This window comes from Phoenix dactylifera, chromosome 1, assembly GCF_051530095.1.
Source record: "Phoenix dactylifera cultivar Ajwa chromosome 1, Ajwa_hap1_PhDact_Kaust_v1.1, whole genome shotgun sequence".
Lineage (NCBI taxonomy): Eukaryota > Viridiplantae > Streptophyta > Magnoliopsida > Arecales > Arecaceae > Phoenix > Phoenix dactylifera.
Window position 1 is genome coordinate 9,129,553 of NC_143190.1, and position 16,448 is coordinate 9,146,000.

The following is a 16,448-nucleotide window of genomic DNA, read 5'->3' on the forward strand; positions in this document are numbered from 1 at the left end:
ATTACTCATGCAAGTTTACGTCATGGGCTTTTGACAGCTTCGGACACCTAGGGCCCCTATTCTGCTCAGGCAGTGCCCTATATGGTATTTTTTACCTCGGAGCCCCCACCCTCGAGTTTTCTTAAGGTCAACTTTGAAAGTTTCATTTTGGACGAAGGCAAGAGAGGAGGTGTCGGATTTGTTATCAGGGGCCCGAACTCTCGGATGGTGGCTACTGGTGGTTGCCGGTGGTTGTCAGATCTTCGACATCTCGGTTTCTGGATCAAAGTTGCGGGCGTCCCGAGCCGACCTGTGTCATGCGCGGCGAGTGCTTTAGCTAGCTCGATCATATTAGAGGGCGACTCGGAGACAAGGGGGCCCTCATGGTGGTGGAGGGGGACACTCTCTGCTTCGAGATATTTGGACGATGTTTAGAGATGGCATGGACTTTCAAGCTCAGCATATGTTCCGAGAGGCCAATGGGGCAGCGGACTGAGTGACTGCATATATGGCCAGCCACTCAGGAGGCACCCTGTGGGCCGAGGAGGGAGAGTTGCACAAGGTACTTCGTGACTTGTTGTTTATTGATTTCATTGGATGTATCCGTACTCGTAATGTATGAAATACCCGCATTCGCAAACAAAAAAAAAGAAGAAAAGGCGAGCAATTTTTGGACATGGCAAAGGTTAAGGAAATAGAGCTGCATGGTTCTCGGCTCAACTCCTTCTGTGCCATAGTTCATCAAGCCCTCGGGCTCTAGGGAGTGGCCTACGAGTAAACATGTTGGCTTTGGGTTAAATACAACAAATATCCAACATCAAACTTCCTATTTTGGGACTGATTTTTTCTAATCAAGTTTTGATTTAGGTTTGGATTGATAACCAGACTTCAAGAGCTCTAGGGGATTTTGCAGAAAGAATGGGTCACTTTTCAAGATTTGAGATTAGAGGCCTGGACTACGGAGTCATAGCATCTGGTGATAGCTCGATTTTCGATACCTCGATTTTAGAAGCGGAGATAAGGGCTGCTTGGGCTGGTGTTAGCTACGCTTGGCACATTCTAAGAGATTGTGGGTGACTCTACTATTGTAATTGGTTGGATCTAGGGTGGGCTGGGGAGATGGGTACTCAACCCCTATTTCAGTACATTTGGAGCCTGATGAGAGGGAGCACTTGTTTTGTGGCGAGGCAGATCTACTAGCAGGCGAATGGAGCCACAAATTGGATGACCTCCTTTATGGCGCTTTGGACCGATGTGATGCTTGCTCTGAGGGCTTTTCGGGCCTTCTTACTTCTTGATTTTTTTTTGATGTATTCATGCTGTGAAATGCCCGTCTTAGCTAAAAAGCTAAAAAAAATGTAGACAATCAAATCCATGAGCTAATTGTGTGCACTCATTTTTAGAGGTACAATCTTTCCGTTTTATGGATCTAGGTCTTTCCCTTGACTTCTACTATATAATATGAGCAGCAGTTATAATTTGTTTTAACAATTTGTCTTCTTTGACTACAACTGCTAGGTCAAAGGTAAAGAGTTTCATGCATAGCCTCCTAATATGTTCTTAATAAGAAAAATACTGCCTAAGCTTTGTAATTTCATGATGAGGAAAGCTATCTGCAAATACATCGCTACCAAACATGCTTGACATCCTAGAACATCACATGTGCTTAATCCTACTATATTGATTATAAGAATTTGAGCAATTCACTAGTTTTTTTTTTTATTGCTTTCAGTAGCTGGTTCCTAAGTTTCCATCTGATTCTACCATATGAAATTTCAAGAAACTTCAATTATCCACATATTTCATTATTAAAAAAATGATTGGTCTCACAAAATTACAAAATGCAATTTAAACATTTAAACCAAAATGTAGGGCAATTCATGCTAGAATCAAGCAGGTAGGATACCAAATGCGCAGGCACAAGTTTGTACCATCTGGTCCAAAATAGGCTTGGTCAAAATAAGTATAAGATAGTTTATCACGTGTAGACAATGGGATCCAGAATTTGATGCACCAAAGATACAAATTGTATTGCATGGTTTTTGCTATCAATCTAGATTTTCCTTGTTTACACATGATGTAGTGTTTTTTAATTTTTTTAAGCTGTTGTTTCTGTAGCGGTACATTGTTCTTGTGGTTACTTTGTCCTATATTTCCTATTCTTTTTTCTCAATGAGAGGCACAAGAAACGAAACAAAGAAGTACATAAAGAACTTAAGCATATTAGATGATGGGCTTAGGAAGGGTATTCCAAATGCTTTGCCCTTTATTAAGGGGGAGAGTCCATGGCATTTGAGGAGGTTGTTGACAAAGAAAGAACACCACTTCTATACTCCATATATGGCTGCATTTGTGGACCCTGAGCTGGTCAAAGACAAGATGGCACCTTATGAAACAATGCTAGAGTTCACACATGCCCTTCAGAAGATCTCTCTGGACTCTGTTGGAGCACATAGATTCCTTATTAGCTACCTTGAGAGCAAGTACAGGGATATGGTTTGTCATGTATATTGACTATAAAGATAAAACCTACAGTGCTGTGAGCTTTAAGAATTCCCATTAGTGAGAATTTGTGTGCTTATGGTATTTATATTTTCTTAAAAAATACAATAATATAAGCATCTAAAATATGTTTCTACAATAGCAATTATTTGGCTGTGCATTCTAGTGTCTTGTGTCTTAGGCAGAACAGGCCATTTAAAACACCTGCACAAACTAGAACTGCGTAATATACGCAACTTCCTTTGATCTACAAATATATAACTCAATATTTTATGGTGGGGAATGCACCCATGATTCCACAAAACCTTTGTCAAATGGAAAAACACCCTATTTTTATTTCAGACTAAATTTGCACTTTACGTTTACTTCAAGTAGATTTCTGCATGCAATTCACTTGAGGATGTCTTATAATTGTTGATTGTTGACATCCTATTTTCTTGCAAACTATTATTTAGCCATGTTTACTTTAGATGAACCATGCCAAAAGTCCTCAGTGACTAGAAATTTATGAAAACACCTCAGGTATCTTACTAATTGCAGATTGATGCAAGACCTTTTTACTTATCAGTGACTACAAACACTTAAGTGATGAATGCATTAATTCATTGTTTAGAAAATTTTGTAGCCAAGCAAATTTTAACTTTTTATATGAACCCCTTACTATGGCATGCAACTTGAATTTATGAAATACTTTTCATACAACCCCATCTGAATTTTGAATGATTGGTTCACATAGTAACATCCATGGACAAACTAGGGGTGCAAGTGATTTCCAGGTCAAGCATGACTCACCAATCAACTATACAAACCCAATCTCCTAAACCTAGTTTCTTTTTGTTGCATGGTCACAGCGTGTGGAGTAGGAGTAGTAGGACCTCCCAATAATCACCAAGACAGTGATAACCTCCTTCAGAAGATGTTTTTCTTCCTTTGTCACAAAAAACACAACATAGACTAGTTCAAAAAGGCACTTCTTGATACACCGAGACCAAGAAACCAGAAACGGGACACCCTACATAACCACAATCAATCGTAAATTAAGCATATGGAAATCTATCTGTTCATAATTAAGGATATAAATATCCTACCTAGAAATTCTGAAGAAAATAGAGGAAACTGACAGACCAAACCAATTTTAGCAATCTTTCCAGGAGAATACATCAAGGATCCTATGCACAAGGACGATGAAGACCCAACTGATCGAAAGCAGAGCTGAATTTAGTTTTTACATCTTGTGATGGATTTCTTTTGAGCGTTCTTTCAGCAAATGGGACTGCCCTCCCTAGAGGGGATTCTGATTAAAGCAGGAGTTTGGATGTAATAACAGGTGATCTATAACACCCCCCCCCCCCCCCCACCCCCCAAAAAAGAAGAAGAAGAAGAAGAAGAAGACAATTACTCATTTCACATTTGTTGGCTTAAATTGTGAATTTATGTTACAAAAATATTGTTTCTATTGAATGTTATATCACATTTGCTGCAACAAAATGCAGCACATCATTACAAAATATATATAGGGACATGGACTTTATTAAAACAAAGAAGGCAAATAATAGAAACTCCTACATAGGACCTTATTCAGCATACATCAAAGGAAAAATAGAATCAACTCTCTCAATCATCGCATATGATGCCTGAAATAAAAGATAGATATTTTTTGACATAAAAACTAGGCAACATAATAATTTCAAAGATGATACAAAGAACTTTGTAGAAGCAACTAACCTTAAAGTCTCTTTTGTCCCACGTCGGATTTTACATCGAATAGTTGGGAGACCGAGGCGCTGATGAGCCTCAAAGCGGTGACATCCAGAAAAGCCTGCAAAGGAGAGTTGTGCTCAGAGATGCTAACATGATAAAAATAAGGTCATATTAGCATTGCAAGGAAAAGTAATATAAATAACACACAAGTATTGTATTTGCTTTTGCAAAAGTCAAGGAGCACGCACCATAGTAAACTCCATCCACCTCTAGCACATCAATCTGCATAAGTACATAAATTAAAATGACTATGCCTGTTATCATATGAATGATCTGAATTTAACAAATGGTAAATAGTTTAAAAAACAAAAGCTAAATACAAACACAGATGCATTTTGTGTAATAAATGCCTATATGCACATTACAAAGTACAGAAGGGTTTGTTCTCTGTTATTTTGATCAATCAATCATCATCATCATCCATCAGTCTTCTCTAACTAAACTGTGCCAAGGTCTTATCTACTTCAACATTTTCTCCAATTAAAACTAAAACCATTCTTAAAAAAATCTTCCAGAAGTGTAATACTCTACATGTAGTAATGATAAACAGTAACTTCTTATAAAATAATTCCTCCTAAACAAAGTTTTTTGCTGGTATACACTGGTTTTCTTCAAAAAAAATGCTAGTTACTTTTGCCGTCACAGCAGATTAGCAATAAAAGAGAGGTTCTGCCAATAAATGTTCAAAAACTATTTGTGCAGTTCTAGGAATACTGTTTCTTTTTTATGGGTAATACTTGCTACTGATCAAGGTGTGCTTTAATTTAGGTTCGATGCAATGCATGGGACCTTGCAAAGAGACTAAGCTCCTTGCAAAGAGAATTGCCAAAACCTCTAAGTGAGTCAAAACAAGGTAAACTATAGCAAAAGCGATGTAATCAGCAGAATTCAATAAAATGTGACTTCAACCTGAACTAAACATATAGGTAGGCTTGAAGTAATTTAAAATGTTATCGCAAGCTTGTGGATGCACATACAGCAATAAGGAAAAAAAAGGGAATGAAATTACTTATCTGACTTTTTTTTAAGATTTCTTTTTTTATAAACAAACTTGATGAAAAGGACAAACACGATTCTTAAGGGAGTAATGCGAACATAAAATGATCACAGGATAAGCCTTTAGTGATCCATAAAGCAACTAGAAAATGGACATAGGAAAGACATTTGGGAAGGAAAAAAAAAAGGAAAAAGATCTTGTCTAAACTCTAGCATTTCTTTTTTTAATATCTCTTTGAAAGACAAGATTAAACTTAAAATCCTCGGAGGAAAGGACAATCTAGATCTCCCAAATAGTTATCTTTGTATGGACACCAAAGAACAGTCCCAAAATTGTGCTTTAAATGTACTATAGTTCAAATTGTTCTATTTGTATCTTTCCAAGTTTCCAAGTTCATTTGGACCGGAATATATATATATATATATATATATTTACAAATTTGCTGCAAATAGTACCAGATGTATACAAGTACAAACAAATCTACGAAAATCAATTATTTAACAAAGGTAACCTCCGAGATTTTTCTGGATTTTCCTTCTCTTTTTGCTTGTTAACAGAGTTTCAGGGTGTATAAGATATCCAAACTTACAGGTTCCTGAAGCCCTATTTGTTTGATGCTCTCCATGAGGTCCTTCACCTTCTCCGGATCATTCGCCCGGGTGCGCATCAGAGGCCTCCTAATCTTCTCGAGAGGCAGTTCAAGAATCGCAGGCCCTCCCGATTTGGGCTTCGAGAAAGGAACCCCTGAAAAGAAAATTAACAGAGATCACCAACGGACTTCAGCTTTCATAAAAATTTCATAACTTATCACCAAAAAATCCCTCAAAAAAGCTAATGTTTCTCATAGGGAGGTACCATTAGCGGAAGCTTTGATCGGGCGCAAGGAGCAGCTGCTGCTGAGGGTGTGGGAGAGATGCAGCGAAAAGTTCGCCATCCTCTCCTTCTCCTTCTCCTCCTCCTCCTCTCCGGTGGGCAGAGGAAAAATATAAGAGAAATTTTCTTGCTTATAAATCGGGACGAAAGCAGTAGTGCCATCAACGAAGAGTTCGGATCGCTCACGGCAGGCGTGGGCCGCATGGCCGGCCCATCTGCGACCGCATGCATCGGCGACGGCGTGGCAGTTTCTGGTGGGCCAGCCTCCAGGGAACGAGATAAGAGCCCAGGAAACTTGGGTGGCCATCAAAGAGAGGAGCTTTCGATAGCTTCGAAATGGAAGGAGCAGCTCAAATGGCTGTGCCCATTCTGGGAATCGTAGCAGTTGCCGCAGTGACATTCTATGCTGTTAGCTTCGCAGAGATCCGTGAGGTAATCTTATCCAATCTCTGTAGCCAGCTTCCATTGTTCTCTCTTTGCTTGCTTGATCCATCTATCGTATGAGCAAGTCTTTTTCCCTCGTAAACTACAGAAGTCTTTCAAGGACTTGGAGGACTCGGAGGAAACGGAAAGTGGGGGTGGATTCCGGTCCTCGGCCAGCTCCAGGGAGCGAAGAGCCAAGAGAAAAGCCGAGAAAGAGGCCCGGAAGTGATATTATTGAACTCCAGTCTTCTATAGATGCCATGAGAGCGTTCTTCTTTTCTTCTTGTGGAACCAACGGGAAAAAAAAATTACAAACAAGTTGTCTGCTTCTTTTTTCCTGGTTTTTCTAATTAAGCTACATTTCCCCTTGGATGGAACCTTTCATGCTCATCATCCTAATTGTGGATTGCTGCAGCTTTAAAGGCTATACAATTCGGTTTACGGATGAAATTTATGAATTTCTGTTGGACATATAGATTTTTCTAATCTTAATTCTGATATCCTTTTCATGATATGCAAAGTAATTAAGATTTCCTGCAATGCTATGAAATGTTTTTTTCATGAAAAGAAAACAACTAATTTGCATAGAGGTCGGACAAGTTACCTTAATAACATTTAGTTGTTTTGACAAATATCCTGAAAGCAAATCTATGAGGCTCGAGGTCTATATAACGCAATGACTTAGGAACTTCAATGAAGAGTCTGCTAGTGGCATTTCCTGATTGAATCTTGCTCAAGTTTGTGCAAAAGATAATTGGGACTACTCCTACCTCTAAAAGCTATTTATAATTTGCAGCCAAGGATGGATGCCTTCTATGATCACAGCTATATTTAACTTTTAAGCATGCTAAGTAATCATTCAACTGGTTAATAAGGCTCGCAGCCACACTCGAGAGTGTTTTCCACTGGATTATTAATGCTATACTCCATTCCATACAAGTCATTCTCTTTCAAAGAGAGGTTTGAAATCTCTACATGAGAAGTTATCTTATACCTGCAAAATTAGAAGCTGATTAAACCAAAGTAGAACCGAAAAGCAGGTTAAGCAGCAATCTTCACTGTGTTGGCAATCAAAATCTATGCATGGCTGGTATATGATCTTCAGATTTGATTTACAACTTCTCGCTGCACTTCATGGTAGTGCTAGTTATCATAATTCAATTGTGTTCACTTAGGCCTATTTGGTTGGAGGTAATTTTGCATGAAAAAATAAATTCCATATCAGACTACTATATTTGATAAAAAAAGTGGATGAGAGAGATAGTAAAATAAATAGTGGATTCGATGTCTATTTTTCTGAGAGGCAAGGTAAAACAAATACCATCAGAGGGTGGTATTTATTTTTTTGTGCCAGATTACTCAGTAGAGGTAATCCAAAAATATTATTTCTTGAGGGAAATACCATTACTTATATTATGTTAGTATTGTGTTAGTTATATTATATAATTAATTTTAATTATATAAATATATTATAAATATATCAATATATTATTTAATAATATTTTATAAAATAATATATTTAATATATTAATATATTTATTATTAAATATAAAATGTTACCAAATAATTAGCATATATTTATTAATTATCATTTAATCTAACATAGGATTTATTAATAATAAATATATTTATTTATATACAAAACATACTAAAATTTATTTATAATAATAAGAGATATATTTTCTAATATATATATAATTAGTTTAAAAATATTTATTAACTTATGTAAATATATTTCAATATTCGAAATAGCCAATATTACCATGTTTATGCAAGTGAGCCATAAATATCTAACAAATGGACTAAACAAAAATGTTGTTGCTTGAACTGTTTATTCAAATTATTATTAAAAATTTGATAATATTCCAATATATTATTATCTCGAATCAAATGTATCAATCTTTTTTTGATGCTATTTTTTAAAGTATTTTTTTTACCAACCAAATACGATAAAAATTATTTTTCTCCATAATTATTTTTTTAGATAAATAATTGCTAGGAGTCAACAAATTACTCCGTAATCTTCATATATATCCCAACCAAATGAAGCCTTAAGCTAACCATGGAACCTATATTTTCTAAGCGACTTACGCAAATAGAAAAAAAGATGAAAGAAGTAATATTTCTCTAGATACTTCATGCAAGTTTTGAAAAAATTCAAGTTGTTACCAACATAATCTATAACTCTATCTCCAAAAAAAAGGTTGCTCACTTAAATGGAGCAGCAAGGAGAAGTAAGTTTATGATGATCGCCTTAATTAAAATTCAAGATAGTTTTGAAGCAGCAAAAGTATAGTCGGCAACCGGAATGCCCATTCTGTGTGTAAAGTCGGCAGTCCTTCGATCTCCGTAAAGGATGCCGACTTTAATTTTTTCTCTCGTTTTATATCCATCTCTGTATTTTAATCCTGCCTTCCTGAACCGAGCCGATCCAGCCGGTTCGAATCTCCCTTCCGGTGTACGGTATACCGTCCTCCCTCTCCTCTCTTTAACGGTACTATTAACGAACCCCGTCTCGCGAGTCTACCGTGCGCCGCTCTCTCTCCCCGGCCGAGAGCCGGACCGACATGTCCGACCGGAGCAGGCCCCGAAAGCAGCCGAAGCCCCTCTCCCCGTCCCTCTCTCCCTCTCCCTCCACCCCAAAAACCCTAGCCCCATCCCGAATGGCCCGCCGCTCCCTCCTCAAGCCCTTCGTGGCCTTCGCCCTCTCCCTCTTCGCCCTCTACTCCCTCCTCCACGCCGACCTCTCCCTCGGTCCCCTCTCCTCCTCCTCCTCGTCCTCCGCCGCCGCCGCCGCCGCCGCCGATGCCGCTGCCGCCCGCCCCCCGGTCCCCAAGATCTACGTTCACGATCTCCCCCGCAAGTTCACCTACGGAGTCATCCGCAGCTACCTTCTTGCCCGCGACCCCGGCGCCACCCCGCCCCCCGACGGGGCCCTCCGCTACCCCGGCCACCAGCACTCCGCTGAGTGGTACCTCTTCTCCGACCTCCTACGTCCCGATCGCCGCCCCGACTCCCCCGTCCGCCGCGTATCCGACCCCGCCGACGCCGACCTCTTCTACGTCCCCTTCTTCTCCTCCCTCAGCCTCATCGTCAACCCGATCCGCGCCGCCAACGCTGGGGCCGCGCCGGAGAAGGCCTACAGCGACGAGGCCATGCAGGAGGAGCTCATGGAGTGGCTCGAGGGGCAGGAGTATTGGAGGAGGAACAGGGGGAGGGACCATGTGTTCATTTGCCAGGATCCGAATGCTCTTTATAGAGTTATCGATCGCGTGAGGAATTCCGTCCTCCTCGTCTCGGATTTTGGCCGCTTGAGGGGGGATCAAGCGTCGCTTGTCAAAGATGTGATCTTGCCATACTCTCATCGCATCAATCCATATAAAGGTGACATCGGCATTGAGGGCCGGCACTCGCTGCTCTTCTTCATGGGCAACCGCTATCGTAAGGAGGTAAAAGTTTGCATTTTTATTTTCTTTCGAGTCGTATTCTAGCTAATATTTTTATAATTTACAATCTATCCTGAATGAAACATCGGCTGAGCTTCTAATCTACGCATAATGTTTGTCTTCTAAGATTTTCAGGTAAAATATGCTTACCAACGATTTATAAATCAAAACAATTGCTAGAACTCCTTATTCCCGATCTAAATTAGTTTGACTTGTTCTTTCGATATTATATGCATAGATCTACATTATATTTCTGTTGGCCAATGGATCCCTACAAAAGTGGCCGATGTAGTAACAATTGTTACAAGGAAGTAAGTTTGTTCTTGCATCTAGAGCAGACCCTCTAATGTCAAATTCTGTAGAACATAATGCTCTGTGATATCATTTTCTTAAAATAAATGATCTTGAACCAGGGTCATATATTATAACTAATAAATGCAAGCCTACTTATGAAGAAAGTTTGGAGAATTTAACTACATTTTTTTTAGATGGTAAAATGTATATCTCAGTAGGATAATCTTTTGTAATTTTCGCAGCCTGTTCCACATCTCCATCTTAACCTGGTGGTTCTATCATACTTGTCGAGTTGTTTTTAATGGAATATAATCAGACCATCAAAATTATATTTCTTCTCAAATGCTCTGCTCTTTGAAGTTATTTTCATGCTACATCCAGTCAATGAGAAACCAATGCCATTCAAGCCGCAAATCAAAATGAAGAGATATGTAAAACTGATTTCCCTCCTATTAACAGGAAATTCTTTTCTTGAAGATACTATGCAGATAGTTATTTTAGTGTTTGAAATAAAATATATCATGATGTCTAATATGTAAATATATCACTTCCACCAGGAAGGGGCCCTGTTATATTTACCTTTTTGGTCTTTTATAATTTATCTTAAATTTTCCTTGTATTCCTCTCTTATAATAGATATCAGAAGTAATAGAATAAGTATAATGTGGTGAATAATGCAGTTTAATTGCTGGTTCTAAATTTCTTATATGAAGATTATATGCGTTTACTATCGACAATGTGCTGTTATTTTATTATTGAAGACATTTCAGATTGAGACTAAATCCATATTTGCAGTTGTTAGTCATTTGCCGTATCCTTAAATAGGCTATCATGCCCTTGTTAAACATCTGCCTACGTGAGGGAAGACTATGATCCTGCATTGATTTAAGCCAGAACTTAGTCAAGTTATTGAATAGGATTGATATCTTCATGGCCTGTATGGCTTCCCTGCACACTCTTGTTTACGTTACACCGTACGTCCTGATCCTGTTATCATCATGATTCATGAGCCTGCAATATACTTAATACTTAGTAGCCTAGACAGGAAGGACTACAACAAAGTATTATAAGTGACCTTCTAGAGCATGCTATATGGATGTATAGTTCTCCTTCTTACTTGCTATTCTAGTGATTTAATATACTGAGAAACTGAATTGCAAGAATCTCATTTGCTTTCTTTCACTGTAGTACTATCTTCCTGCTACCTAATTTGAAAGATATATTAAATAAAAAAAAAATGAATATTAGAACCATTATCATACTTGTTGGCACCACTTCTCAAGATATGAAGTCTAACTGGAAATACATTTTTGAACCACTACCCTTCTAATGTTATCCCTCTACACCTATAATCTGTTAAAATTGTCATAATCTGTTGGCTTTATGCAAAGTAGGGTGGGAAGGTTCGTGATACTCTTTTCCAGATACTTGAGCGTGAGAAGGATGTTGTCATCAAACATGGTACACAGTCCCGGGAGAGCCGGCGCACGGCAACACAAGGAATGCATTCATCGAAGTTCTGCCTACATCCTGCTGGAGATACTCCCTCAGCTTGCAGGTTATTTGATGCAATTGTGAGTTTGTGTGTTCCAGTGATAGTCAGTGACTCTATTGAGTTACCCTTTGAAGATGTCATAGACTACGGAAAAATTGCAATATTTGTGGATACACAAAGAGCTGTAAAGCCAGGATACTTAACTAAAATGCTCAGAAAAGTAAGCAAAGACAAGATTCTGCGGTATCAGCAAGAGCTTAAAATGGTAAGTAGAATGTTGTTCCTATGTCATATCTTATAATTCTGTTTACTCAGTTATTTACATTCTGGATTGTTCTTTCAATTGTTCAAAGAAATATATCTAAAAAGGAATTCTCACAACATTTTTTTCAAACATTTATTAATAATACTAATTGTTGCACGGTCATCTGTATATCAAGGATACGGAAGATAATTGTGTCGTCAATATATATTATTTTGGAGTTGGTGTGGTAACCTTCCCCTCTAGATGCCTCACCTCTATGTCTGCTATCCAGAAATTTTGCTTAGGAAATTTGTTTATATGAAGGAGGTCAAATGCTTTTAGAACAAGGTGAACAATATTAAAAGGCCACAAGCTAGGTTAGCTGTACAAAAAAAAAGAGGAAAAATTACACTACCTAGATTATGATAACTTTCTTTCTTCAGCCTTTTTAGTTTTGCTTAATTGAGATCTATTTCTATGCTATAGTTGGACGAGTTATGCTTAGATCTATTAACAGATTGAACACATATTGAAGTATTAATGCAGTACATAATTTTGAGATCTAGAGGTTTAGGCTTTACCCTTATTTTCAGGTGAAACGGTACTTTGAATATGAAGATCCGGATGGAACAGTGAATGAGATATGGCGACAAGTTTCTTCAAAACTCCCCCTGATAAAATTGATGATCAACCGTGACAAACGTCTTGTCAAGAGGGGCCCACATGATCTTGACTGCTCCTGCATATGTTCAAGACAAAATGGGACTATCATTTCTAGGTGATGAGGAGGTTCAAGTCTTACTGCTATGCTAAAGCTAGAAATGTATTTGAAGATTAAGCCTTTCCTGGAGATTCAGAGCGGCATGGCTCGGGTCTTACTGCTTGTGCTTATCCATTTTTGTATAGCTGAGGCAATTCTTTCATCATCATCATGATGCCTTGCACTTGTCCAGTGCAATATAGCTTTAATTTCCAATGTAATACATAAAGATAATCTGCATGAAATTAGGGAGATTTTGGATTTTAGCATTCATTCGAAAGCCATCTTTGGCTACTCATTCTTTTTTGTCTTGAGTTCAATTTTTATTCTCTTTGATACCATAAAATATGCAAGGTGTAGGTCTTTTCAGCTTACTCTTGCTTTCGGTAAATGGATTGAGTTTGGAACCTGTATAGTAGAATAAAATCATTTTTGCTCTTCTGTTACTGCAGTTATCATATGTGGTCCTTGACTTCTTGTTATTTAAGGTGGTCATATCTGTTCAGGCAGAACTAAACTGTTAGAGTGAGACAGTCTTTCGGGGGCACAACCCAGCTATTTGTGTCTTGGCTCACAGATTAACACAGCTGTCAGCCTTCTGTGTTGCATTTTAGATCTTTCAGTAACAATTGACATGAGATGGAGGTAGGATTCTCAAGCCAGGTTAAAACTGGATTGGAGTAAGCAGGGTTCATCTCGGTCACAGCGTGGTGTCTGCCATAATCCAGACACCAGTTAAGAAGGCTCTTTATTTCCCAAGATGAGAAAGCTGAGCTCGTTCATACGCTGCTATAAAAAAAGTGGAACTTGACTATCCATGTTCAGGTGAGGTCTAAGTAGACATAGCTGGTTTGTTTCTCTAATAAAGTATGCTAATTACTTTTAAATTCTAGTGCTCTTTCTTGCATTAGTTTTTCCATCAGTTATTTTGTGTTTGAAGGTTTGAAATTTAATTGGATAATGGACGGACATGCCCACAGCTTCATTTTCCTTTGAAGGGTCCTTGTTTGACATCACAAAAGTCCCACTCTTGTGGGAAGCAAGTTTTCATGTAAATCGGTAGCACATATAAAACCGTCATGTGGTCACATTCAACACCATTTACTGTTGCTAAATTGTTGATCTTTTAATGACATATGCCTTTCTTATGTGAAGCTTTTCTTCAAGATAACAATATTCCTTTTCCTTTCTATGTTATACACTGTCAAGGAAACAGGTATTTTTGTTATAAGCCATCCTCTTCTACCTATGTAGATCTTGTGAGATATTCATTACAATTACCATTTTGTTCATTTAACAATTGTATTATTACATATAGGGCTTATTAGATGGATTTCGATTTAGTTCATCCATTTTACCATTTCCACGGAATTCGATTATCACGTACCGTTAAGATTTTTCATTATTTATCTAAAATTTGGTCGTAACATGACTTTCTTCTAGTGAAGTCGATGAAATATCTATCGCTTTTTCATTCCATCATTTATGTAACCTTATTTACTTTCTATTGTCTCAAAGATTTTATTTTTTCGAATCATGGGTTGCTATGCTTTTCTGTTGCATTCCTATCTACCCTATGAGCATTAAGCTTGTAGTTATCAGAGGTGAAATTGTTTATAGATTTGACGACAAGACCAAGTAGTAGAGGAAAGGCATCGAGTTTGCTTGGACCTTCATTTTATTACCATTTGGTGATTAGTTTTTGCTTGATTTGCATTTTTCTGAGAACTAGAATCCAAGGGGGCTTGGCCACTTTCAAGGTGAGAGTAGAATTGAACATAGATCACTAATATCCAATATTCAATCACTTTATCAAATTAACCAATTGATATCCGTACATAGGTAGGCTTGTGGTTTGTAAAATATTATTCTTGTTTCTTTGCACATTAATACCTTTTTTCTAAAACCAGATTAAGTAATAAAATAATCATTAAAATCAAGGATTAGATATTAAATTTTCAATGAGCAATGACCAAAAGTAAAATAACAGTCAATCCAAGAGTTGGTTCTCAATTTCCTCTAGGAATTCATGCTAATTCAGTCTTATTAAAATTTCAAAATGCTGTTCAAGCAATTGCATATATTTTTCCTCAGTTATCACACTGTTTTTGGGCTTGGGCCATTAATAAGTTACTAGAAGCTTGTAGAGGCTCAAGTGGCTGGCATAGGCAGCCCAAGTGGATATGGATTATAATAAAATGGTTTATTAGATCACTATGAATAAGTGATTTTTTAAGGACATTTGTGGTATTATTGTTGTTTCTGCCTCATGATTGATGTTGTAAATAGCATTTGCATGGAACTTGTGCCGCCTTTCTTCTTTTTTTTTTTTTCTTTAAAAGAGAAATAAATCTTCCATACCAAAATCTTCAAAGGTTTTGAAGCAATTTAAAGAATAAAGAATTTCATCATATATATCTGTTTAATTTAGTTCAATTTTTTTCACAAGTCCTTAAATTTTATATGGAAAAATGCTTTGGGGCCCAAGCTGGGGTGCTAGGAAAAGATTTTTTTTTTTTTTTTAGATACAAAGGCTATTCACACAGCTCTGAGTCTAGAGAGAGAGGCCAAGGAAAAGGTTTCAAGGTCCGGGGGTCTCTTTCGTTTGGCGTTGTGCTTGAGGGTTTCGTTGGCGCTGACTTCGTAAATATCGAATTTTGCATGAATATTCTTCAAAAATTAATATTTATATGTATACTCTCGTATAATACTTGTTTTGCTATTCTACCATTTTTTTTTTCTTATTTTTGCATATGCACCCATATCATCTAACGTCGTTAAAAAATTAACAGTTTCAAATTAGAATGACTAAATACTCTTAATGGGCAGGTGTGCAAAAAGAAATATTTATACGGCGATCGTGGTGAAGGACAAAAAAGTAATTTCAAAATTTTATTTTATTTTTAATTAAAATAAATATGGTTTTTATTAACGGTGTTAGAAGAACCATTATATTAGAGGTATTTGTGCAAAAATAATATTTTGTGAGGGTATGGAAATAAATATAATTTTTAAAAGGGTATTTACGCAAATTTGTATTTTTAGAGGGGCATTCATACAAAAAAAAAACGCTAAATATATTGTGGTGTTTGCACACGAGAGCATATTCTCTTATCAGTTCTGTAATTGTTCGTAATTACAGATCTCATATACCATGTTTCTGCATTAGTTTCTAAAGATTATAATACATCGTACATGGGAATGCCTACTTCGGATGAAGCCAAATAATTTGTCTAAGCTCTCAGAATTGAAGTGCCTAATCTTTGATCGATTCTATCAGATAGGATGGGGTTGTATCTTTTGTGCGAAAGAAGAATTCATATTTTTAACGATGGATAATTCAAAATGATTGGTGAATAATTCAATGGTGGATTCGCATTAAGAAAGATGAATGCTTTATTTGCTCGGAAGATGCAACCTCGACCCCATTGTTCGTGCCTAAATAGTTATTAACTGTGATTAGATTATACCGTTACATTGGGACGCTTGGATTTGATGTACCCTCCCCCCTCCTAGTATTAGATTAGGGCCAGGGGCGGCTCAACCCTTAGGCAACTGAGGCGGTCGCCTAAGGCCCCAGCCCAAAGAAGGCCCACCGTAGAAAATGCCTCAAAGATAAAATGAAAAAAAAGGCCCCTTGTGAATTCGCCTTAGGCCGGCCCACTGTAGAAAAG

At 37.6% G+C, this 16,448-nt stretch overlaps 3 protein-coding genes across 4 annotated transcripts; 2 read left to right on the plus strand and 1 right to left on the minus strand.

Annotated features, from left to right (window-relative positions):
* Positions 1-1,375: 1,375 nt before the first annotated feature.
* On the minus strand, positions 1,376-6,252 carry SRX (sulfiredoxin). Of its 2 annotated transcripts, none has more exons than XM_088720286.1 (5): positions 6,095-6,252; positions 5,829-5,983; positions 4,431-4,464; positions 4,207-4,300; positions 1,376-2,419 (listed from the first exon to the last, which is right to left on the minus strand). In XM_088720286.1, exons 1-5 carry the CDS (start codon positions 6,171-6,173, stop codon positions 2,380-2,382), a joined length of 402 nt encoding a protein of 133 aa, XP_088576412.1. In that variant the 5' UTR covers positions 6,174-6,252; the 3' UTR covers positions 1,376-2,379. The 2 variants fall into 2 exon arrangements, with proteins under 2 accessions (XP_088576412.1, XP_088576418.1); XM_088720292.1 differs by lacking the exon at positions 1,376-2,419 and adding an exon at positions 3,864-4,115.
* Positions 6,253-6,398: 146 nt separating this feature from the next.
* Positions 6,399-7,059, plus strand: LOC103718788 (uncharacterized). The gene is made up of 2 exons (XM_008807759.5): positions 6,399-6,544; positions 6,645-7,059. Exons 1-2 carry the CDS (start codon positions 6,449-6,451, stop codon positions 6,762-6,764), a joined length of 216 nt encoding a protein of 71 aa, XP_008805981.2. The 5' UTR covers positions 6,399-6,448; the 3' UTR covers positions 6,765-7,059.
* A 1,886-nt stretch (positions 7,060-8,945) lies between these two features.
* ARAD1 (Exostosin family protein) lies at positions 8,946-13,220 on the plus strand. The gene is made up of 3 exons (XM_008807758.5): positions 8,946-9,984; positions 11,670-12,035; positions 12,608-13,220. Exons 1-3 carry the CDS (start codon positions 9,103-9,105, stop codon positions 12,794-12,796), a joined length of 1,437 nt encoding a protein of 478 aa, XP_008805980.2. The 5' UTR covers positions 8,946-9,102; the 3' UTR covers positions 12,797-13,220.
* Positions 13,221-16,448: the final 3,228 nt, after the last annotated feature.